General features: G+C 41.9%; 1 protein-coding gene across 3 annotated transcripts in view; it reads left to right on the forward strand.

The window, feature by feature from the left end:
- Positions 1–2429: 2429 nt before the first annotated feature.
- CTNNA1 (catenin alpha 1) overlaps positions 2430–25747 on the forward strand; it is a 74116-nt gene continuing 50798 nt past the window's right edge. The window contains exons 1-7 of one of the 3 annotated variants that reach the window (XM_053380497.1): positions 2430–2604; positions 10951–11057; positions 13861–14056; positions 16211–16377; positions 17125–17244; positions 19043–19309; positions 21727–21930. In XM_053380497.1, the coding sequence (XP_053236472.1) occupies positions 10953–11057; positions 13861–14056; positions 16211–16377; positions 17125–17244; positions 19043–19309; positions 21727–21930 (1059 nt within the window). In that variant the 5' untranslated portion in view covers positions 2430–2604; positions 10951–10952. Of the gene's footprint in view, positions 2605–2745; positions 2896–10950; positions 11058–13860; positions 14057–16210; positions 16378–17124; positions 17245–19042; positions 19310–21726; positions 21931–25747 lie in introns of those variants that run through there. The other 2 variants (XM_053380495.1, XM_053380496.1) reach the window with 2 other exon arrangements.

Here is a 25747-nt window from a genome sequence, read left to right on the forward strand (position 1 = left end):
GTAGCCCAGCTAGGTGTTCCACTTGTTCCTTTTTTACTGCCAGCTTTGCCAACTGCGTCCTTCTTAATTTATCTCAAAATTATATTACTTTAGTAGCAGAGAGATGAAATGTAAGAGTGTGTTCTTCCAAATTATGCTCATGCAAAGCTCTGAATACAGTATAGTGCATACACCGTATTAGTTATAGTTCAGTGCGTACATTTTTTTGTAGAAATTATAGGCTCATGTAACAATCATGCAGACTACTAAATCTTTATATATTTTTCTTAGGTATCTAAAGCATTTCAGGTGACTCTTGGTCTGTGGTTATGTTTGTGTCCCTGATTAGGCTGCCTTGGTTAGCTGCTTCAGACCAAGACAGGAGCCAGATTCTGTAACTGATCAATTTTAGCCTACCACCAAGGAAGTTTTTCATTCTCACCATCAGTTAATAAATTATCACTGGTGAACTAGCCAGGACATTTCTGTGGGTATATAGAGAAGCACACATATGCACACAAGTAAATTAAGCTTGCATTTGGCAGGCAAAGATACATTTTCTTGGCTGCCTTTCTCCCCAATTCAAGCCTGTGATTCAGTGGTGTGAAAAGGAAATATAATTCTCACAACACAACTTTCTGTCCCATATGTAGCTTTGAATGCTCTGTGCTGGAATTCTGGCCTCAACAATAATTTATATGGAATATTTATATCTGACTCAATAGCCCTGAGAACTTACCCCCCCCCCCAAATAAACAAATCTCAAAATAAAATCACACTCAAGTCTAGTATGGGAAAAGAAATTATATGGTGTCCATATGGAGGCAGTATTGTGCAGGCAACATTTCCTGCCCTTGCAACTCCCTTCAAAATCCTCAGAGGCAAGAGACTGGGGCTGAGCAGCTGGATCATACTCAGCCCACAAGGGATGCAAGTTTTCCCATGCTGGCAGCTGGCTGTCTCCAGGCAACAATGGTCTCCCAAGGTCCTTTGAGGCAAGAGAATAGGGCTGAGCAGGGACCTGAGCAAGGTCCTTTGAGGCAAGGGAATAGGGCTTAGCCAGGTAGCGGTATACTTTGCCAGATGTTGTTGTTGTTGTTTAGTCGTGTCCGACTCTTCGTGACTCCATGGACCAGATCACGCAAGGCACACCTGTCTTCCACTGCCTCCCACAGTTTGGTCAAACTCATGCTGGTAGCTTCAAGAACACTGTCCAACCATCTCGTCCTCTGTCGTCCCCTTCTCCTTTTGCCATTAATCTTTCCCAACATCAGGGTCTTTTCCAGGGAGTCTGCTCTTCTCATGAGGTGGCCAAAGTATTGGAGCCTGAGCTTCACGATCTGTCCTTCTAGTGAGCACTCAGGGCTGAATTCCTTAAGAATTTGATCTTCTTGCAGTATACCTGAAGGAGCATCTCCACCCCCATCATTCTGCCCAGACGCTGAGGTCCAGCACCTAGGGCCTTCTGGCGGTTCCCTCATTGCAAGAAGCAAAGCTACAGGGAACCAGGCAGAGGGCCTTCTCGGTGGTGGCGCCCGCCCTGTGGAACGCCCTCCCATCAGATGTCAAAGAGATAAACAACTACCTGACATTCAGAAGACATCTTAAGGCAGCCCTGTTCAGGGAAGTTTTTAATGTGTGACATCTTAGTGTATTTTTGGTCTTTGTGGAAGCCGCCCAGAGTGGCTGGGGAAACCCAGCCAGATGGGCAGGGTACAATTATTATTATTATTATTATTATTATTATTATTATTATTATTATTATTATTATTATTATTGCAGTCCATGGGACTCTCAAGAGTCTCCTCCAGCACCATAATTCAAAAGAACCAATTCTTCGGCGATCAGCCTTCTGTATGGTCCAGTTCTCAGTTCCATACATCACTACTGGGAAAACCATAGCTTTAACTTTACAGTGGTACCTCAGGTTAAGTACTTAATTTGTTCCGGAGGTCCGTACTTAACCTGAAACTGTTCTTAACCTGAAGCACCACTTTAGCTAATGGGGCCTCCCGCAGCCGCTGCGCCGCCGGAGCACGATTTCTGTTCTCATCCTGAAGCAAAGTTCTTAACCTGAAGCACTATTTCTGGGTTAGTGGAGTCTGTAACCTGAAGCGTATGTAACCTGAGGTACCACTGTACAGACCTTTGTTGGCAAGGTGATGTCTCTGCTTTCATTATTATTATTATTTCTTTTCTGCAGTCGCGCCAAGGTCTTAATTCTTGAGAAGCAGCCGTGAGGTCATGCAGGGTTTCGCTCACGCTGACGAAACTTCTCCTCGCAAATGAGGAAAGGCTGATCCAAGGGAGTTCTCAGCACCCGAATGAGATCACGGGCCCCTCCCGGAAGTGGCTTAATTGCACCTCGCCCCAGGCCAAAGAGCAGGAAGGAACGCCAGGCCTTATATGGGGATATATGGGACAGAGTAGCCCCTGGGCGGGAAGTCCGCGCCCGCCTTCCCCGCTAGGATAAAGCGAAACCAAAGCAGTTTCGCCATGTGACCGGAATCCCGACCAACTCTCCCCTGAAAACTTTCCCCCTGATTCATTCCCAGCTGAGGCGGAATCTCCTCCCCACACACCCTCCCAAAGCCAGGTGCGCGGCTCCCTCAGGTGTTGCGTGAGGTAAATTTCGTTACCTTCTCAGGTAGGCGGAGGGCGGCGCTGGGGAACAGCCGGCCGGACGACGGGCCGAGGGCGGCGCTTGGGAAGAGCCGGCGTCGTTGCGGAGGGCGGTGCTGGGAAGAGCCAGGCCGGGAGGCGGCGGCGAAGGCGAAGAGGGGGGGGAGGCGCCCGGAAGAGCCCGTTCCCTGGCCGCCTCCTTCGCAGACTCCGTGGCTCGGCTCGGGACAGGGCGCGGCGGCGGCGAGCGAAAGGCCCACACGGACGGGAGTCAAAGCGGCCGGTACTTCACGGGTGAGGGGTCGGGATGTGGGGGGGAGGGGAGTTTTTTTTCCTTCCCCTGAGGTAAATAAGCGCCCCCGGTGCGGAAGGTTTGGGTGGGTTTTCTGAGGTAAATAACGTTCCCCTGAGGAGGAGCGGCCCGCCTCAGGTAACTTTCCACTCAGGCGTCGCCACTTTTCGCCCGGCTGGGCCTCCTCAGGCCGAGTTAGAAACTTTCAACTTCCGAAGGTGGCTTTTAAAAGGGCGGCGGCGGCGGCCTTGGCGCGGCGCCCCGTCTTTTCCCCTCGCCCCGGATATATTCTCTCGCTCCCCTTCGAAGTGGGACACGGAACTGCCGTGCGTGTGAATGGGAGTGGGGGGGGAGAGAGATAATCCACTCAGACGCTCGAGGCCTTTTCCTCGCTTCCCCTCCCCCCCTTTCTGGGCGGCGCCCTCATTCCAGGGATTTGTGAGCTGCTATCTATGGGAGGGAGGAAGCACACAAGAGAGGATCTGGTTTTCTTTTCTTCCCCAGTAGTTAGTTGAGGAGGAAGTAGGGGTTTGGGTCTCCTTTCTTTCGCCCATGCTATATCTCTGGGGTTTTTTAAATGTTGGTGGCTTTTTGCCCACTTGTGTGTGTGTGTGTGGCGAAATGTGCAAATGCACAGCAGTGGAGGGGTAGTTGCGCCCCATCAGCTACGGAACTTGCATTGGATCCTCGCCCACAAAGTTAGGATGGAAGTTAAGAGTAAAGAAAAGAAAAGAGAAAATGCAAGCTTTTTGCTGCTCCGCTTGACTTCACCTCGAATCAGCAAACTCCTCCTTTAGCCTCGCGACACACCTTTTCTCCTTAAATCCAATTATAAGCCTAGGGTGATCTGATAAACATTGACAATCCAGATCTTGTGCGCGTCAGTAGTAGTAGTGTTCGGATCTTTTTTTTTCCAAACGCCGTGGCCGCCTGCCATAAATTTACTTTTCTCAATCTTGCTTTAGTTCACATGCGTTGCGTTAATTTGCCCATTAGCAAAACATCCCATAATTTAATAAATCCATCTGTCTCCTGTTAATAGCCAGGATGAGTTCCATTGTTGGGCTACAAGCATCTGTGCTGCAAGTAACATATGTTGTATTGATTTTTTGTAGGAAGGAACAAGTGGCATGTTAAGTGTTCAGAAAGTATTTATATAGTACTGTAATCCTGGGCAAGTTTGCTTGGACTAAGCCGCAACTCACCCTGCCCTGAGGACTTAAGATAGGTTGATGTGTATGAGGTAGGTTAGGCTAGGGTTGCCATATTTCAAGAAGTGGAAATCCGGACACAAAAGTTGGGGCAAAGTCACCCACCAAGCTTGGTTGCTGAGTGGTGACTTGAACCATTACAAATTTGGATAATAGCCAGATCAGTAAGCACCGCCCCGCCCCCCAAGCTGTCATTTCCTGTTCTAGAATAAAAAACAAATACTGTATGAATTGCGGGGTGTGTGGTTGTTGGTTAGCCAAGGTCTTCAGAACTACTGTACTTATCTGAGCAGTGGGCAGCCTTTTGAGTCTCCCTTTTGCCTTGGAAAAGGGTCAGGAGTGGGCAAGCACAATTTTTGACTTTGTGACCAAGGCCAGCCAGAATTTATGGACCCATGTGTGGAAGTTAAGGTGTAAAGAACTGGTGCAGGAGTGCAGAGTTGCTTTGCAATCCCAGCTGCTGTTTATGAACAGCAAATATTGTACCTCCCAGAACTCTGTCATATAACCGCTGGAGTGCCATAACAGTAGCATTTCATATTATTGAACTCACTTCCATTTAAATTACAAAACTACATCTAAAAGCATATTTTAAGAGCCTTGCCTTTTTGTTGTGCTTTATCATGTGGTACATTTTCCTTTAGAAACAATTTTTCTACAATATAGTGTTTTGTAAACATGAGCATAATCTTAGAGAATACAGTTCTAAAGTAGCACATTAAGCAATAAGTTATGTTTGTCATATGTCAAATTGTTATTGATACGATAAATCCCAGAAGAAGAGTGTAGCACATAATGCTTACTCCCAATGTCACCTAAAACATGGTTTAGTAAAATATGAACAAGCCTAGCCTCCTCCTGGGCTTGTGTGCTCCCTCCCACCATTCCCACAGAGGAGGAATTAAAATGCTTTTTGTTTAACCGTGGTTTGGCATACAGTATTAGATTTGAAACTTTGGTTAATTATCTAGTGGTTAACAAACCAGTCAGCTTCATACCACTGTATCTGAAGGGGCTTCTTTGAAACGAAGTGTTTAATGTTAACCACAGTGACGGGTCTGGACAACATGAGAAACTGCAATTAACCAAAAGCAGAAGTGAAAGCTTCTAAACTCCTTAGTGGAGGGGTAGAAGGAATGCATAAGCCCAGAGGATGCTAGCCTCATTCATATCTTGCTAAATTGTATAATACTGGAATACAGTAATACGTGTTAATATTTTGTTCCTGGGATCCCATGGATTATGTAGGTTTCCCCTGTTCTATACTTCTTGGAGACAGTATCTCATTTTTTCACTTTGATTATAGAACCACTGAGTAAAAGTTACAGGTGTTTTGAGAATTGAACATAACTGTTATAAAACACTGTACACAGGGTTACCTTCTGGGTGATGACTAACTTTAGCTCCCCAAATTCTGGCCTGGCTTGCGTAGCAGGAACATTAGTTGCACTCCTAGACATTGGTATAGTTCAAATCTAATTAATTGTTGCTTCCAATAGAAAGAGTATTGCTTATTGTGTTGCATCAATGTACATGGTTAGTTTTTCAAAGAAGCCACTTTCAGAAAACCACTGCAAAGTTGACTAGTTTTAAACCAACCGCTAATTTGTTCAACACAGTTGCAGGTTTGACAACATGACAAACGATTATGAAGTAAAAACAGGTAGGACAGGGCCCTACCCAGATAGTTTACAATCTCTAATTCAACACACAGGAAGGGAGTGGGAAGTGGAGAAGGAAAGAATGTCCCATTTGAGTACCTTCACTTTCATTGAGAAGAGGTTAATGGAATCTAAGAAGGCTTTGATGTATTGTAACGATGAAATCCAGGGTGGGGTGAGAGCTTTGGTGTCTTGTCTTTGAAGTCTTTTTGGGTACTGTGCAGGAATTATATGAAATTCAGGGAGATTCATATTTTGCTGAAGCTGTAGGGGGCAGCTTTTGTTGCCAGCACACTACTGTACTTCAATAACCCCTAAAAGGAGCAACCGCATGGTTGCCCAGATAATTTGACTAATTTCCATGGTATCACCAGCACCCTCAGAAATGCTGATGTGGGAAGCAACTGTATCCCAACCCTGTGGTTACTTCTCATAGGTGTTATTGGGATTTCGTGATATTGAGGCACCTAGAAGCAGCTCTGTGCTGTTCCTATAGCACAAATTAGCAAACACACTTTGCTTTCTTCCCTGGAGATAAGCAGTCTGTCCTCAGCTTGCGTCTTTGGCACAAAGGGAACTTTAAGTCTGAGAACACTGTTACGTCCCTTCTTGTTCAAGAAATCTCTCTGAAAAGGAAATAAACCTTTCTTGGCATTTCTTTGCAGAACGGCTTGCTTTCAACTGTTTTTTGGATTCTTAAAAATTCATTCTGGTTCAGATTTGGCCCTGGCTGCACCCATTTTCAGAGTAATCAGTTTTTCCTTTGCAGCATACTGCCCAATGTACACACCACTGTGTATCATTGAAAATAGCGCACAAAACCTGGTTAGGTTCTCAATTGTACCTAGTGAAAGAGATTTGGGGAGCAAGAAACAGGATTCGTTTATCTCATTGGATGAACTATTCATATCATAGGATAAATATTTCCAAGTCAGGTTGAAATTTGATTTTGTTTCTGCATCGTTCCATTATATGTTAGGCAACATTTTCTTACCTCTGTGACTGTTACACTGGGTGTGGGAGAAAAGATGTTGGGGAGGACTATACTTAAAAGATGAAAGTTTTTTATGATTGAAACACGATAGCAGATACATTGTATTGCAGACTTCTAAAGTGTGGAGTAAGTACTACTTGACATAAAGTTAGTGAGCAGTGTTCTGACTTGAGGGACAGATTAGGGCAAGAGATTTTGTTTCCTCTTCCAACTTGGGTGTATATTGTAAAACACTATAAACATCCATTGGAACTGAAAATTTATGTGTCAATCTCTGGTATTTTGGTCTGTCTGCAAAAAGTTGAAGCTGGCATACTATTATCTTCTGACTCACCAGTGTCAAAAGTTTTAGAGGCCTGTGATTTTAGAGGCCCTTTTAAGAATGTTAGGGGGTGCGTAGAGGAAGGACTACTAGACCATGTAGAAAATGAACATTGTATTTTAGCTGCAGTTCATTCATTTTCAGCTTTGTATTCTTGTTATTAAAAAGTGTGCCTAGACATTCTGTTGTTGTGCCCATAACCTAGATTTAAGGTGCTGTTTAGCTCCTAGCTTTCATATCTCAGTTTCTAACACTGTATGGAAGTGATTGCTACATTAATTTTAGAAGAAAGGTGCTAGTACAAACAGACTCATTAAAATTCTGCTACTTGAGGGAGGGAGCCAATCCTAATAAGGGAGAAATGAGCCTCAGCAGTTTCTTCTGACCTCTTTGGTAAAGGGGTCTCTATTTTGAACAGGATTTTTGTTTTTTGTTTTTTTATGTATCAAGCCATATCCAGTACAACATTACTTTTTAAATCACTTCTATTAAATCCATGTAAGCTTTATTCCTGCATGCATGCATAGAATTACTCATTTTGGTGTACCTACTTGGAAATTTAGTTTCCTACCCCCAATTACAAATGCCATACTGTGATTCCACATTTTCTGTTAGGGCAAACAGGAGGGACAGGTAATGTTAAAAGTTCTGTCATGGGTGGATAAAATTGCTAGGCAGTGTAATTTTAGGGTGTACTTGCATATATGTGTTCTTTCTGGAATAACTGGTTTCTCTTGTCCCCCTACAACTGCTTCTCTACGAAATCAGTCAGCGTTAAGAGGATGTGTTGCCATTCTTTCTTTCCTTTTTACTATTTGTTGAAGGCACTGCCTAGAATATGTGTGTGATGTGTAGTCAAAGTTCTTTGGATAGGATGATTAATGTCTGGTATGTAGTCTGCCAGACAAGTACAGTACTTGCATTAATGCAGTCATTTAATTGTCATCTAGGCCTCCTGCCAAAACTGATGCATTGCTCTATTCAGTATTGGAGGTGGTCCCGTCCCCCCCGTATTCTCTCTGACTGGAATGGAAGCAGCATAGAAGAACAAAAGTTTGAGACTCTTGAGTGAAAAGATGACATCACTGCACAGATATTCCTTTTCAGCAACCATTGCCTTCCTCTTAAACTGATACCGTGAGCTGATTTCATTGTGAAATCTGTGGCACAGATTCTTTCTCCCTGATAGAAGCCAATATGGTTTAGTGGTTAGATTGTTGGGCTCATATCTCAGAAGATGAGGGTTCATATCCCTACTCACTGAGTAACCTTGGGTCTTAGCATAATCTACTTCCCAAAAGGTTGTTGTGAAGATAAAATGGGGCAGGAGGAGAACCATGTACAGTGCCTCGAGCTCTTTAGTGGAAAGGCGATCTATAAATGAAGAAATACAGTGGTACCTCGGGTTAAGTACTTAATTGGTTCCTGAGGTCCGTACTTAACCTGAAACTGTTCTTAACCTGAAGCACCATTTTAGCTAATGGGGCCTCCTGCTGCTGCCGTGCTGCCAGAGCATGATTTCTGTTCTCATCCTGAAGCAAAGTTCTTAACCTGAAGCACTATTTCAGGGTTAGCGGAGTCTGTAACCTGAAGCGTATGTAACCCGAGGTGCCACTGTAATGCACTTTCTTCTATTTAAATTTCTGCAGATGATGCTTAGTTTGCTACCAATTCAAGCTACTGTGAACCTAGGAGTGCAGAGATAATGTGGCTGAATGAGATCTGGTGGTGGGCTTAGAACTCAAAGGATCAGTGAAAGCCAAGACTGAATGAAAAGAAGGGTGTAGTAGATAGGAGGGACAAAACAAAGCACACAGTGGGTAGACCTTGCAAAGATTTTCAAGAAACAAAATTGATACCACAATTCTGTAGTATTTGCGGGAACATTAATGAGGTAGAAAATACTGCACTTGTGGAAGTTGTGACTAGAATCATGTTGTGTGGGTAGGGGAAGACTTTGTAAAGCTGTAATGTCTGCTAAATTCACGTGGTAATGGACTCATTCTCTGGCCTCCATGCACCATGCCCATCCTTTGCGCGGAGTGTAATAGAAAATGTGAGGGAAATTTTGCTAAGCTTAGAACTACTGCTTCAAAGGTGAACTTAGCAATGCACCATGGTGATAAAAATGGGGGGAAATCAGCACTTTTTAATGCAAGCATGTATTTTAGCAAAATGGCAAAATAGTAGGCAGCTTTGGGAAGTCATGCCTGTATTGCAATTGGCACCTGTTGCTCAATGTCCTAAAAGCAATTCATGTGGTTTGTGACAGATAAAATAAGCATTGCACGCTATCACTCCCTACAATGACTTTTAAGCCACCATCTTTTGTATGCATTGCAGCAGTATGGTGTAGTTTTTAGCAAATTATTGAATTTGATCAGTTTCTGGGTTGTGACTGTGTAGCAGTAAGGATTCATGTCTCATTATCAGAATTGGATTATCTCCCATTTCACATTCAGTTGAGCATATTCTCACTGGATTTTAAAGTTTGTGTCTGTAACTGTGATTGCTAGAGACATCTTTAATGCATGAATGTCATTATGGATTTTTTTAAACCATAGTAGGGCAATTTATTTATTACACCAACCAAAATATCACAAAATCCTAGCTTGAAACTTGCCTGGCCTAAACCATAATAATAGCTACAGTTTAAGGAGTTATCCTTTTCCCACCCCCTGCTGTGCAAGCATGTTGTGATAAGATAGTGGCGTCTTTGTACAGATCAGAGTGGAGAGAATGTGTTACCTGTTCCCACATATCAAAGATTTGTACCTGTGGTCAGGGTCAAATAATGAGGTGGTAAGGTAATATACTAAAAAGTACTTAAACAGTGGTGTTGTAGTCAGCTTTTTCTATATACTTGGCTATGGAAAACGTACAGTATGTGGATGCAGACTTGGTTGTATTATTGACTGTGTCTGTTCTGGAGAGTGTAAAGCCAAATAATCTGTTTTCTACTGTGCCATGTAATATGGAACTGGATAGTTGGAGGGAGTTATAGAAGGACTAGGAGCTCAGGTGGGGGTGGGGTTTTTAAAGCATTGAAAGTACCACACTGTTTCCAGAGTTTGTGAGAACAGAGAGAGGAAATCCTTGTTTGTCTTCCTATGTTAATGGTGGATGTAGCTATTGTGTAAAATACGAAGGGCTGTCTTAGTCCCAGCTGCACCGCATTTGTTGTCAGTCCCTGTCTTCTTTTTCATGAAACTTGAGTGTGTGTTCTCTGAGGGTTTCCAGCAAGTACAGATAGGATGCTGCTGCTGTGTTTTTATTGCAGCACTTAAGAATCGTGGTAGGAATGACAAGGTGTCTATCCTTCTGTTCAGTCAAGACCATCAACATGTTAATTCCTCATAGATCAACCTATGCAATCCACTTGAGAGAGAAATCTGTTCTTTCTTTCTTCTCCCAACTGTCATCCAGCTCATTGGTCTTTGACTTGTGGGTTGCAGCAGTGACATATATAATTTTAAGTTTTGTTCTGTTAGGGGTGGCTCTCTTAGCAGAAAAAGACTAAGAAAAACAGTAGATGAATATAAACATAGTGGAGGTATATAGAGAAAAATGCAGGGACGGAAATCAAAAGTAGATCTTATTTTGCAGGTCAGGGCTAAATGATGGCTACTGATCCCACTTCCTTTGATGGATAGGACAAGAGTAAATTTTATCTGCTCTTGCGGCAGAGCTCTAGTACTAGAAGTAATTTGTCCTAGCCTGCAGCGGAGGCATCCATTCTATGCATACTTAACTTTTGAGTAAGCCCTGTTGAATTCAGAAAGTCTTCTGAGTTAAAACAATCACCAGTTTGTGCTGTATACAGAATTTTAGTAAGTGAAATAACCAGACAGGTCTCTCTTCTTCCACAGAAATGACTACCATTAATGCAGGAAACGTTAACTTCAAATGGGATCCGAAAAGTCTGGAGATAAGGACATTGGCAGTTGAAAGGTTGTTAGAGCCTCTCGTTACACAGGTAACAAAAGCTGTATGTGGTGATTTCTAATAATGTTTTGGATCAATAGTAGTGAGTTGGGTAACTATTAGTTTAATTGTACTAGTCGGTAAGATCTGCATTGGACTTCCAAGTATAAAGTGGGCACCATGGCAAACTTGCAATGTGTAGTCTTCTGCCCACATTTTCTTTTTTTGTAAGAAAACTTCAAAATAAAACATGAACAAGTTAAAAAAATCACCTTTTTAAAATAGCTGGTGCATAGCTGGTAAATATGATCTGATACTATCTTTCATAATGCCTTCTGTGTAAAATATTCTTGAATGTTGAGTTTGAATGGGAGAAATCCAAGTTCAAATCCTTGCTCATCAATGAAGTCCACATGGTGAAACAGTGGGAAAAAACTAAGATAGATAGATGATAGATAGATAGATAGATAGATAGATAGATAATTAAAGCAAATCTTATATTGGTCTCTTAAAATGGAATCTGTGGCCCTCTATTAAAACCACAAACCAATATCAAAGGTATTGTGCTCGATTCAAAATAATTCCTTCCAGTAGCACCTTAGAGACCAACTGCACTGGAAAGATTTTTATTTATTTATTTGTTTGTTTGTTTGTTTCGACTATGGCAGACCAGCACAGCTACCTACCTGATTCAAAATAAATTAGTCTTGTTAATCAGTGAAGATGCATTTGTTTAAATGGGACTTAATTAGTTAAGTTTGTCATTTCAATCAGATTTGAGTGCATCTGTTGAAGATTTTGTCCATAGTACTTGGTGATCTCTAAACTATGTCTGACTTGAGAGACAAGGAGCACCCAACAGTCTCATTCACTCCTCCTGGTGTATGCACTCCTTCCCTCCTTCCCTTTCCCCTTTTCGGTGCTAATGGTTGATACTAATATCTACATTGAATCAAGTGATGATATGGTTAGAAGCATTTTTCAGACACTGAGCATAGATAACTTTAAAGCAGAGATTAAAACCTCCTTCCAATTTATAGCTTCTAATTCTTGTTTAAAGTCAGCTATGAGTAGCATTCAACTTGAGGTAAATGTAATACTGACTGTAATTATCTCAGGGGAGTGATCATGGAGAATAGCATATGAGCCTGAGTTGGCACATCTGATCCAACCATGATTAAGAGACTGCAAAATGTCATATCTGCACCGCACCTCACTCACTGACTCAGTTCCAAATAACATTAGAGTGCATTTCTGTTCAAAGGAAATCATGACCAAAATATCTCCTTTTTGAGATCAAATGTAAGTGTGGCATAATAGGTCATGCTTATTACAGACAATACTGAGGGTCAGGGCATGACAAGTTGTCTCAAGTTTTAAGATCAATCTCCAGGACAATCCAACCTATATCTCATCACAATAACCTGTTAAATTAAGAAAGAGGACAAAGTTGTGCAATCACATTATGGATATATAATTTTGTTTCCTACAAAGATGGACGTTTCCCACATGGAAATACCTTGTTTTGGACATTAACTTTCAGCTCTTTGCTTCTAAGAGATTCTGAGTGCTTGGTCTGTGAGCAAATCACTTTGCTAATTGTTCTTGCATTTACTTTAAATCACCATCCCAGTGTAGCTCTTATTATTTCTTGCAGCTGGCCCTTCCTGATATAGTCCAGCATAGCTTGATCCAAACCACAATTAAAACTTTAAAACAAAATCCAATATAATAAGCAAGCAATAATACAATTTAGCAATACACAATCATTAACAAAGAGTAAATTAGCAATGTTATATATCACAAAATATTTTCTAAAACAGTGAAAAGGAAGTATCCTGTTAGGTAGTGCAAAGGCTTTCTTCAGTTATAAATCAACAGATTTGTGTAATGTTTGATCTCAAAAACTTAGGTATTTCCTCTGTGGTCTCCATGCAGATGCACATTTTCTTTTGCATATCTGTTGAGGAAATATTTGAAACATAAATGGGGAAACTTTAAATTGGTCTATCCTAGTGGGTGGCCTCACCCAAGTAGCTTTCTCTATCTTGCAACTTTATTAGGATAAAATGGAATGGTACCATGAATGCCACCCTGAGCTCTTTAGAGGAAGGAATTCAAACATAAGAAAGCAAAATCCCATGTAACATTAAACTGATGTCTTGTGTATACAAAACAGTGACCTGTTTCCATAATATAGAAAGTAATTGTGAATAACCACAGACATGTAGTATCATGAGAAGAAATTGGCTTGGAAAAGGATGAGAGAAAAGCAGTTTTTGAGAAAAGCAGTATGAATATGGACAGTGCTTTTTTCTTAAATGTTTAGGGGTACTCTCATTTTCCTACTCATATTGAAATACTGCCCCTCAATGAGGCCAAATTTAGATTCACAAAATGTTTAGGGGTCTGCGTACCCTGCATCCCCCCAGAAAAAAAAGCACTGAATATGGGAGAGGGTGAAATTCAGTGCTAAAGTGCATCAGGGAAAAAGCAGGCAGATGAAAGATCCACAAAGTCAGAGTTTACCAACTAGGTAAGTAAAGATAGAGCTAAAGATGCAGGAGTGAAGAAATAAAGGTGAGCCTGTAAAAACTGTTCTGGAGCAGAAAACTGAAAATTTGCATTAAAGTCTAAACTCCTAATCAGCAACTAATGTTTCAGCTACTTAACTGTTTGACATAAAATTCTTTTAAGCTTAACAGACTTTTAGCCTGATGTTGTTTAATTAAAATGCAGTCGATCCTGCTTGAATTGTGATGCTTGTCCAACAAATAAATCTGGAACCATATTAGCAGGGAAGGTTCTCATAGTTTGTCAACTAATAATATGTCCTGTGTGATGCTGCTTTCCAGGTTACAACACTGGTCAATACCAGTAACAAAGGTCCCTCCAACAAAAAAAGAGGCCGATCTAAGAAGGCTCATGTTCTAGCTGCATCAGTTGAGCAGGCAACAGAGAACTTCCTGGAGAAAGGGGACAAAATTGCAAAGGAGAGCCAGTTTCTTAAAGAAGAGCTGGTGGCAGCGGTGGAAGATGTTCGCAAACAAGGTATGTAGTAATATCACATTGTGGTGGGAAGCTGAATTGCTGTCCCAGCCCTGTGAATTAGTTCACTAAAGTCTACAAAACTAGTAGCCTGCCTCTCATACATGCACATGTTTAAAGGTCAGTTTTCATTCCTTTGATTGTGAGAAAGCAGCCAATTTTAAGTAATTGCACTGATTTTATTTACAGATGTATTTCATTTTAATGTTGCCCTTCCTCCATGGAACTCAAGGTGGCATGTATAGTCCCCCATCTTCTTCACAATAATCCTGTGGGGTAGGTTAGTCTGAGAGATAGTGACGGACCCAAAGTCACCCAGTTAGCTTTGTGGAATGCCATTTTCATCTTCAGTAAGACAAGCTACTAAAATTCTGCTTCTAAAATAAACTTAAATAAACTGAAGCTCCAACGATTTAAGACCAAGGCACTGTTAGCAAGTGGTTCCATAGACCTGATGAAGGGGAGGTTACCTGCTCTTGATGGGGTTGCACTCCCTCTGAAGGAGCAGGTACGTAGTTTGAGGCCTCAGTGGTGCTGAGTGCCTTCCATCAGCTTCACCTTGAAGCCCAGCTATGCCCCTATCTCAGTGGTGGTGAACCTTTTAGAGACCAAGTGCCCAAACTGCAACCAAAAACCCACTTATTTTTCGCAAAGTGCCAACACGGCAAAGTTGTTGAGGTTTTTATTGGGGGGGGGGTATTACACAGGGTTCCGGAGCTTTTTTAGGGGGAATGCAGAAAATAACTAACACCACTAAAAAATGCTGCAAATCGCTCGTGTCAGCACAGCAAACATGCACCTCCAACTCACCAATAGCACACCACCAGCTGGTTTGCGGGCACGGAACTTCACTTCACACAACGCGCGCTCTTACGAAACGTTTACTGCTCACAGCGGCGTGCCCCCCCCAACCCCCCCCCACACCACTGTGGGCAGAGCACACTCTAAGGAGTGCTTCCCACCCGCACTGGCGTGGGGGGAGCAGATGGCCATTGTGCTTGCTGGGCCAATGGCTCGTGTACCCACAGAGAGGGCTCTGAGTGCCCACTCTGGCACGCATGCCATAGGTTCGCCACCACTGCTCTATCTGGAAAGGAATAGCCTAATTTATGTTGCCTGCCCTCTGGTAATCTCTAGATTAGATCACTTTAGTGTGTTATATGTCAGAAACCGTAGTTGGTGCAGACAGGTTGCTCACTAGGGTAAGATGGTCTGAGCACAGAACACCAACCCAGGCCACTGCACTAGCTACCACTTACTGTAGTTTCTGGCCACAATTTGAGGTGCTGATTTTGACCTATTAAGTCTTAAGTGGTTTAGGACAGCAGTACCTCAAGGACCGCTCTCCCCGTATGAATTGACATGGACCCTGCAATTGTAATCTGAGGACCTTCCATGGGAGGTCTGGAGGGTAGCAACATAAGTATGTGTCTTTTCAGTGGTGGCTCACTGCTTATGGAGTGCTCTCCCCAGGGAGGCTTGCTGTGCACCATTGTTACATATCATTATTAATAAAATTAGGCACCTGCCAAAAACATACCTTTTAATCAGGCTTTTAACTATTGACAGACTTTTTGCATGGGTGGAATTTTTTTAATCTAGAGGTTTTTTAATGCTAATTTGTATGTATGTATGTATGTATGTATGTATGTGTTTGTGTTTTTTGCTTAAAATATTGTAAGTTGCTTTGAGTGGCAGAAAAGCAACTAATAAATTTAATAAATAATAATAGTAACAATAATGGCCCTTTGTAAAATGAGATCTCAACTATACAATTTTCTGATAATTACCTTGACCTCTCTGCTTTCGAGAGCATGGTACCAAATTGTCTGATTTGAGAAATTTTCTTTTAATTGAAAGAAAGATCTCTATCTTCTGTCTCTGGGGGAAAAAATCCAGTGCATTATATATTTTTTCTTTTCAGAAGGTGGGATTTATTTTAATTAATTTTAATAGGATGCAATGTCTCTCCTGGCAATTTACAGCTATTTTCATAATTGCAATAGATACTTATTAGGATTCTGCCAGTTTTGTAAGAAAATAATGCTGTTTCCACATATTCATTTATTGCCATAGGAAGTCTAAACTACCTCATCCAGTGATAATTGGAAAGACTGAAGAAATGTAACCCCTTTTTTGCTAACTTTGTGTACGTAGGAGACTTGATGAAGAGTGCCTCTGGAGAATTTGCTGATGACCCATGTTCTTCTGTGAAACGGGGGAACATGGTGAGAGCAGCCCGTGCCCTCCTATCAGCAGTCACCCGGCTGCTCATTTTGGCTGATATGGCAGATGTGTACAAACTGCTTGTTCAACTTAAAGTTGTAAGTAGTGACTCAACTGTAACTTTCTGTCTCTTTTTAATTTGCTTATTATTAAAGTTGTTCAGAATAGTTTTTTGGAATAGCAGGGAAGACAGGACTGCAGTAGGGGAGTGCTTTTGCCTTCATTCCTCTGCTAATGGGCTTCCTGGGAACATCTGGATAAGCACTGTTGAAAACACATTGCTGGATTAGATCAGGGGTAGGCAACCTAAGGCCCATGGCCTGGATGTGGCCCAATCACTTTCTCAATCCGGCCCACGGACGGTCCGGGAATCAGCGTGTTTTTACATGAGTAGAATGTGTCCTTTTATTTAAAATGCATCTCTGGGTTATTTGTGGGGCATAGGAATTTGTTCATTATTTTTTCCCGAAATATAGTCCGGCCCTCCACATGGTCTGAGGGACGGTGGACCGGCCCACAGCTGAAAAAGGTTGCTGACCCATGGATTAGATGGACTAACAGATCTTCCTCTGTGATATGACCCCATATACAAGTCTTGGCTGACATTTTGGCCAATGGGCTAAGTATTACTATGTAAAGTCAGGCTAGAGCTATATGCCATTAAAACAGGCAGGTTGCATTGTCATTCAGATTGCATGCCTGTTTCATTGGGGATTGGAGGGGCCCGACAGATTACTACTGCTTAAGTGCTCTTGGAAGTTACTGGTACTACTTCTGTAGAATCTCTATAACCTTTTTAAAAGTTGTATAGTCCATATAGCTCAAAATCTGATTTAATCTTCTAGGTAGAAGAAGGCATCATGAAACTAAGAAATGCTGGTACTGAACAAGATTTAGGAATACAGTACAAAGCTCTTAAACCAGAGGTGGATAAGCTTAATATAATGGCAGGCAAAAGACAACAGGTATAGTAACTTTTTGCATGTTTTCAAAGATATGGTTGCTTTATATACTGGTATAGTATCTGACAGTAACAGAATCACAAGATTACAATGCTATAAATACTTTTAAGGACTGTGGGTGGGTGGCTTTTATGTCCAGGAAATGGGTGTTCAGCCTCTTCTGGAAGGAGTTGTAGGTACAATGGGAGGAATTGAATATCTCAGTATTTCAAGTGCAAGTATTTCAGCCTGCCAGAGGAAACAACCCCCCTCCTCCCTCTGCATCTCATTCTCCCAACACATGCCCTGATCTAGTTTTTTTCAGGGGGGAGAGACCCCATTTTGCAAGCAGGGCTTGTGCAGATGGGACTTGTTAGGTGAATCTTACCCATTGTCTGGAGACACTTATAGTTCTTTCTCTGTCATATGAGGCTCAGTTGGCTTCTGTGCCAAGGAGTGTCCATTTCCAGCCTTGTCTGCTTCATCAACTACAACTGTTGGGATAGCCTAGCTATAGTTATGCATTCTCTGGTAATCTCCCATCCTGACTCCTGTAATGCTATCACACAGGGCTGCTCTTGAAGATGGTCAGGAAATTACAGCTAGTGCAGAATGCTACCACCAGAATACTAACTGACATTTTGGTGTGCAGACATACAGAATACCTATTTGGCAGGATCTTCACTGGCTGCCTATACTGTATGTTATCAGTAGGGTTGGGCCCCAGGACAAAAAGTTGTCTTGGGTCAGTTTGCCATGAAATGGCTCTAAAACCCATTCCATAGAATTTAAGGACAAGTCCCTATAAATCCACACAGAATTCAATTAAAAATGCGGGGGGCGGGGGGAGTTGTGAGTGCTGACGAGTTGATCCAAGGACTGGCTGTCCTTTAGTATGTTTTTTAATGGTTTCAGCTGCCTAAGTGGTTAGCTAGTGTGCAGGACTTTTGCTGCTACATGCATTGAAATCTCCATGTAGCAAGCTCCCTGGAAGTGACTGCCGTCACTCTCAACGGGAGTTCCATTTATTTTAAATTGAACTGCCACTCAGTCTCAGGAATTGGTTCATAATAAGAATCTGTTTTTCTTTGGTTTAAGATTGGAGAAGGAATCACATCTATGTATACCTCCAAGACAGTTGCTGGAAATGGTGTGGGGCAGAAGCCTTAGAAGTTAAGTTCCAGAGTAGGAAAAGAAAATTGCATTCAGTTTTCATATGACTTCCAATTCCTTGGGCCTATTTACAGCCACCTGAACATCATTAGCAAAATATAGGGGAGAGTTCTGTATCCCAATCTGCCCTTTCTTCAAATTACAACTTAGCCACTATTCTTCTCAAACAACAACAAAATAGCAGCTAGCTGTGTGGAGGTGATGCATGCTGGTGGTGTGTGTTGGTTTTCTGCAGAATTTTAAGCTTCAGTGAGTACATATCATGGTCTGAGAGAATATTGTGTATGTGTATAATTATTAAGATTTGAAACCTTAAGAGGCCTGACTGAGACTTTGCTGCTTTACTATTAAAAGCTTCTGATGAAACTTGTGAGACTCTTGCTCATACATCTCTCTGCTGTCTAGAAGTTTTCTAATTACCTGAACTTCTATTAATGAAACCTAAACTTTCAGGATTCTACTGTTGCAAAATAATCATGTCTGGGAAGCCTTGTAGTTTGATATACTTCTTGATGAATGTTACGCTATTACACTACTCGTTCAAAGGGAACAATATGCAATGCTCTGTTAGTTATGGGGGAGTCCTAAGTGCTGACCTGCATCACATTTATCTCTTAACACATCTTGCTATTTGAAATATTCTCTGCAGGAATTAAAAGATATTGGCCACCGTGATCAGATGGCAGCAGCCAGAGGAATCCTTCAGAAAAATATTCCTATACTTTACACTGCTTCCCAAGCATGTCTCCAGCACCCAGATGTAGCTGCCTACAAAGCCAACAGGGATTTGATCTACAAGCAGCTGCAGCAGGCAGTCACAGGAATCTCTAATGCAGCCCAGGCAACAGCTTCTGAAGACTCTGTTCAGCAGCAGAGCGGTGGCGGAGAATTGGCGTATGCACTTAACAACTTTGACGTAAGTACTTCATTTTGCAGGGGGGAAATGTATGTTCCCTTTTCACAGTCAGTTGGTCGTAAGTTACCTAGAAACAGTTAGATCTCCTGAGGGTGATGAGTAACCATATCCTTGGTTTACACATGGCTATTCAGAAACTAACAGATTTGTAAACATCTGTACCATCTGTGTGAATATGATGATAAATTTACATTTCTGTAGATACACTTGGGCACCATGAGAACACACACAGTTGATTACATGACTGCTTAAACATCTGGAGATGTGTAGTTGGCAAGACTGGTACTTAGCTCTAGATAAGCCACCTTCCTTATTATGGCATGCTGACATGGTTATTTTCAGAGAACTATTAGGGGGTGGCAGTAAGATTTGGTGCTTAGCTTCATTCAAAACAGGGCAGAAATTTTCTCGACTTGCACCATGACCTGATAGGAAAGCTGGAGATTTGAAACACAATATTTTCCCTATTTACATGAATATGTGAAATGCAACCTATCTGCTCTCTTTTCCTGACAGTGTCTTCTCTTCTTCCTCAGTCCTTTGTGAATAAGTTACTTCACAGCCCCCCCCCCTTTGACTCTGTCTCCCTTTAGCTCTGTACTGCTTTCATCCAGCTTTTGCTTAGGCTGCTACTACCCCCACCTTAGGGACGCGGGTGGCGCTAGGGTGGCTGTGGGTAAAACCTCAGTGCCTAGGACTTGCCGATCACATGGTCGGCGGTTCGAATCCCCGCGGCGGGGTGAGCTCCCGTCGTTCGGTCCCAGCTCCTGCCCACCTAGCAGTTCGAAAGCACAATTAAGTGCAAGTAGATAAATAGGGACCGCTTTATAGCGGGAAGGTAAACGGTGTTTCCGTGTGCTGCTCTGGTGCCGGTTCGCTGGAGCAGCTTCGTCACGCTGGCCATGTGACCCGGAAGTTTCTGCGGACAGCGCTGATCCCGGCCTCTAGAGTGAGATGAGCGCACAACCCTGGAGTCTGTCAAGACTGGCCCGTATGGGCAGGGGTACTTTTACCTTTACCTTTACCCCAACCTTGCATTTCAGCTTTCCAGATTTGCCTCCCTGGATTCATTTCCTTAATCCACTTCTGCAAGGGGCAGAAATAAAATTGTCTCTGACAGGAGTGCAGTGTCAGAATCTCCACCCCTTTCCCTAGACCAGGCATAGGCGAACTCGGCCCTCCAGATGTTTTGGAACTACAACTCCCATCATCCCTAGCTAACAGGACCAGTGGTCAGGGATGATGGGAGTTGTAGTCCCAAAACATCTGGAGGGCCGAGTTTGCCTGTGCCTGCCCCATACCATAGAGAAGAACTGGGACTTCTTGATCCAGAACTGACTTTTGAAGATATTTGAAAAGCAGTAAGGCATCAGGTTCCTTTCAGAATTGCTCTTGGGCTTAGTGCAACAGGGATAAGCCACCTTCACAGATTTGAAGGGAGCAGGGAATTTTGTCACCCCACAGTTACATAGGGGTGATCCCATTTTTTAAAAAAGTATCCCAGACATCTTTGGGTCATAGGAGCAGGCAGGGTCATAGCAAACACAAACTTTTCCTGTCTACCAAGGCCAGCAAAAATGTGTTGTTGCCTACCCTGATCAGCATTTATATGTCTTCTCTGTGTTCCTGCCAATACCATCCAGCCTTTCCTGTCCTCATCCCTGTTTGAGGCTTCCTCAACATCTTCTAGGAAGCTCTGGCATAGAAAAGTTAACCAACCTATTAAATCAAATCTTGTTTGTCTTCATTGGCCGCAAATACATTCCAGGCTCACTACCAAGTGCTGGTGTAATTTTTCAAACCCGCAACAGCCTTCTTATGGCACTCCTCGACCCAAGTGAAATTGCATTATATGTGAAATTCTTGGTCTCAGTCCATTCCTTTGTAACGTAAAATTTAGGCTGTGATCTTGCACTCTCTTACCTGAGAGTAAACCTCATTGAACTCTGTGGGACTTCTGAGTAGACGTGTACTGAATTGGGCTATCAGTAGTGGTCAAAAACCCTTTTCAGTGGCTGTGCTACTGTGTAACAGAATCCCTAAGAGGATTAAAGACTGAAAATATTGCAGAGTTGACAAGCTGCAACACTTCGTCTGAAGATCCTTTTTAACATGTTAATATGACTGTGAAAAAGATTGAAGTGCAATCTGCTGTAGCTTTAACTTGGTATAAACTATACTGTTGCAAACTCTGTTAAAAAGGCTTTTAAGTTGGAAGGAATTGAGTTTGATGTACTACTTTGTTCTTAGTCCAAGGAAGATTTTAGCCCTGCATAGGTTGAAAAGATGTAACTGGGTGACATGCTCGATGTCAAAAGTATGAGTTGCATTTCCTAATATTTCTAAGCTGTGTTCATCAAACTGACCCAGAGTAGTATGACACTTACTTGGAGTTTAAAACTTTTTCTTCCTGCCAGAAACAAATCATTGTGGATCCTTTGAACTTCAGTGAGGAGCGTTTTAGGCCTTCCCTGGAAGAGCGCCTGGAGAGCATCATTAGTGGTGCAGCCCTAATGGCTGACTCATCCTGCACACGTGATGACCGACGGGAACGCATAGTTGCTGAGTGTAATGCAGTGCGACAAGCCTTGCAAGATCTGCTTTCAGAATACATGGGAAATGTGAGTAACCAAATTATGTTGTGTGTTTATTTGTAAGTGAAATTTTGAAGAGAGGCCGTAAAACGGTATGGTTTGAATTTGACTAGAATCTCTTAAGAAATAGAACTGGAAGTAAAGTTGGGTCTTTTGTAACTTTTTTCTTTTGGATATACTCTCTTGGTGTGTTGCTATAACTTTTCCATAACTTCTAAATTACTCCGTATCTATTGAATTGAAATGAGGGTTGGATGGAAAAGCTGGATGTTGAGTATTCTGTAGCTCCAGCTTCCTGCAGCCCTAAATAGATGTGTTGTGGCCTTACATTGTGCAATTACTGTTGTGTATGAAATGGATCTTAAATATAGCAAGAGTCCTGCTGGGGAATATCAGCAGTATATAGTACTTTTGAAGAAGTAGGCTCTTGTCTATAAAAGCTCATGCTACAATTATTTATTTAAAACAGCACAGCTGCTCCTCTGAAACATATGGCACAGCAATAATAAAATATTTTTTGTACAGGATGTATTTTCATTCCAATGTGTGGACTATTTCAGTGACCTTCCCACATGCTACACAACTTGCATTGTGAACAAAAACCACTGTTTGGTCAGGTCTTGAAACAAGTGCAGCTCTAGAGATGCACTGAAGAAACACTCAATGCTTTAAGTGTTCCAGGAGATTTTTTTAACATATGCAGCAGATATTGACAAATACAACCATATGAATGCATGTTAAGGGTTAAAGTGACTAAAGTAATGTCGTCTTTTAATAAATGACGACATAGCTTAAGATGGTGTTGATGCTGCAAATATAGCATCAGTGACATCTGTTTGCATAAGATGCATTTCTGTTCATTCCACATACTGTAAAGAGATTTAAAAGATGGCAATAGAACTGGAACACTTCAGTGCTGACACCCAACATTTAAGCATTTGAATTTAGGATGGATTTTTGACAGCAAAATAAAAATCCTTGCTTCAAGTCCACATAAGACATTGCAGTGATAACTGTCAAACCTGCTGCTAGTACCTGTCATATACTTTCAGACTGAAAATGTTCAGTCTTCCATCAAATGTATATTTGTATATCCTTACAATATTTGTAGTAAACTTGTTAAAATTTGTGAAGAGTTTGTGAGGAGAGTTTCCTTCAGCAAATTTGGTGTCAACACTAATTACAAATGTAGGAAGTAAAAAAAAGATTTGTCTAAGGAGAATGAAGGAACAAAAGGCATGTGCAGTTTGGGTGGCTGCAGTGTCAACTATCTGCTGCTTGGTCTTCGTGTTGCAAGTTCCACTCATTTCTGGATTTTCATGTATCTCCTCTCACCCATGCCCATGAGTACAGACTAAATCCATTAAGACTGCAGTTTGAAAACAACTAGGTTAACGAGCATCTTGTTTGCTTTATTGGGAGAATGAGTGTCTGAAATACTTTTACGACATTTACAATTCTTACTGTAAATTGACTTGATGTATAACCACACTGAATGCATGATGATTTTAAAGTGTATGGAAATAACTATGTTTGAAATTAGATTTGAGAACTGATGGTCACTGCCAACAAATAATTAATGATTGGAGGGGGGAGTTGTCAAATGCCTACGAGACTTAATAGTAGTTATAGATGTAGCTTCGAACGTGTGCATAAAATGGCTCTAAATTAATTTGACCTCATTTACAAAACAGGGCAGAGGGAATTTGGTAAACTGCTGCTCAAATTGTGTTGCAATCCATGAGTGTCAGATGTTTGCTCTAAACTGCAGGCATGGCCAAACTTGGCCCTCCAGCTGTTTTGGGACTACAACTCCTATCATCCCTAGCTAACAGGACCAGTGGTCAGGGATGATGGGAATTGTAGTTCCCAAAACAGCTGGAGGGCTAAGTTTGGCCATGCCTGCTCCAAAGCTTTCTTTTGCTTCAGCAGTTAGTAATCTCTGATTGGTCATTGTAGTGTTTATTCCTTCCTAAGTAAAGTGTTAAGAGGAGTAGCAATAAGGCATCATTAGAGAGCTATCTATGGCTGTGCTTGGGTGGGGTGCAAAGAAGGAATAAAAAGAAGGTGGTAGTAGTGGGAAGATTAAAGGCAAGTATATTATAAGCAGGGGAAGAATTGGAGGATTTTTGTGTTGAGTAGCACTGTTTTAAAGGTTCAAGTTAGGATTATTGAGATTCCATTGGAGGGGTTGGTCTAGATCAGGCATGGCCAACTCCCATCATCCCTAGCTAACATTACCAGTGGTCAGGGATGATGGGAATTGTAGTCCCCAAACAGCGGAGGGCCAAGTTTGGCCATGCCTGGGCTGTTAAGGGTCCCTTCCAATTCTATGATTCAAGGAAATCTTAATTCTATAACATTTAAGTGTATTGAGCTGGTCAATAAACTTCCTGAGGATGATTGTCAAGCAGTATACCTGGGATGAAATCTAACAATAGAAATCTAACAAAAGATACTGTTGGCATAACAGATTCCTTCTCCCCCTGTAAGCCCCCAATATTAGCTGTGAGGGGCAGGGAGGAGGATACTTTAGCATTTGTGGGAAGGGAGCTGTAGAATAAAGGTGTCCCCTTGCATAATACTGGATGTTGCCCAACTTCTATTAGAAACTTTTGGTGAAGAATAGTTATTCTATGAAATGCATATTCATGGTGTAAGTAAATTGACCTATTTATGGATCGGCAGCTAGATTTTAAAAACCAGAAGTAGAGTGTAGGAATCAATTACAGTGGTAGGGAAGCTTCTTTATCTTTGATTTTTTTGCTGCCTTATATGCCCCAGAAACATTCTCCCAAAATTGGACTTGAGGCAGCATTCCAGGAGGTGCCACTGCTTCTATGACCCTCTCCCCCCCCCATCCAGATCACAGCAAATAGAAGTAGATCTTATTTCATGGGAACATAGCTTTACTGGTTCACCTCATGCAATAACATCCCCAGTGAGCAAAGCTTTTAGATCATTAGCACTATTGCAACAGGTAATATCCATAAAACTTCACCTAAATATAAGCACAAGATAGTAGAGGCAGCAACCGATTTGCACAGGGGTTATTCTGGACCCCTACGTGTGTCACTGGAGCCCACTTAAGGCTGCCCCAATCCGCCCCTTTTTGTGACATTTTTGTGACATTTCTAGGTTTGGGCAACGCACATGTTTGCAGTTGCACACATCGGAGAAGCGTGAACCAGTCTTTGCCTGTGGTGTGAATGAAACTTGTGTAATTAAGTAAAATTATTTGGATCCATGAGAAATCTGAAGATGAAATCTCCGTGAAAAACACTTGGCAGAAAGTAATCTTATGGTGTCACTTGGCTTGCATATTGGACAACTGATGGCTAAGGGCGTTTGTGTTGAGACAATTCATTTCCTTCATAAGAAAGCAGAAACCAAAGTGGTTTAATCTAAAACACAATTAGGCATCTGTATCAACGCAACATTAGCAGAATGGTGGTCAGAATCTAGAGAGTTACATTTAAGTGTATCCGAGGCTTTGGGCATATCCAGTGGAATTTGGCTTGTTTTTCTTTGACTTGCAATCCCCAGTACCATATAAAAACTACTTTAGAACTCAGAAGTTTCAAACCAGGCTTTCAGTAAAGCATGGAAAAGGGAGTACTTGAGCACAAATCCAAACTTTTGTTAGATGTATAGAGTTAGCTGCAGTTGTTCAGGTCCTGGACTATGTGTCCACTTCATGAAGTCCTCTATGCCATTCTTTTGTATGTTGAGGGAAGATAAATTGCTGAAGAGCTAATTTACCAGGTAATGCTTCGTTTCACAGTGCTTCTGCTTATATTAGAACATTATAATCTTAACTTTGAAATCAAGGCATAATTGTTTT

Source organism: Podarcis raffonei, chromosome 3 (genome assembly GCF_027172205.1).
Source record: "Podarcis raffonei isolate rPodRaf1 chromosome 3, rPodRaf1.pri, whole genome shotgun sequence".
Taxonomy (NCBI): domain Eukaryota; kingdom Metazoa; phylum Chordata; class Lepidosauria; order Squamata; family Lacertidae; genus Podarcis; species Podarcis raffonei.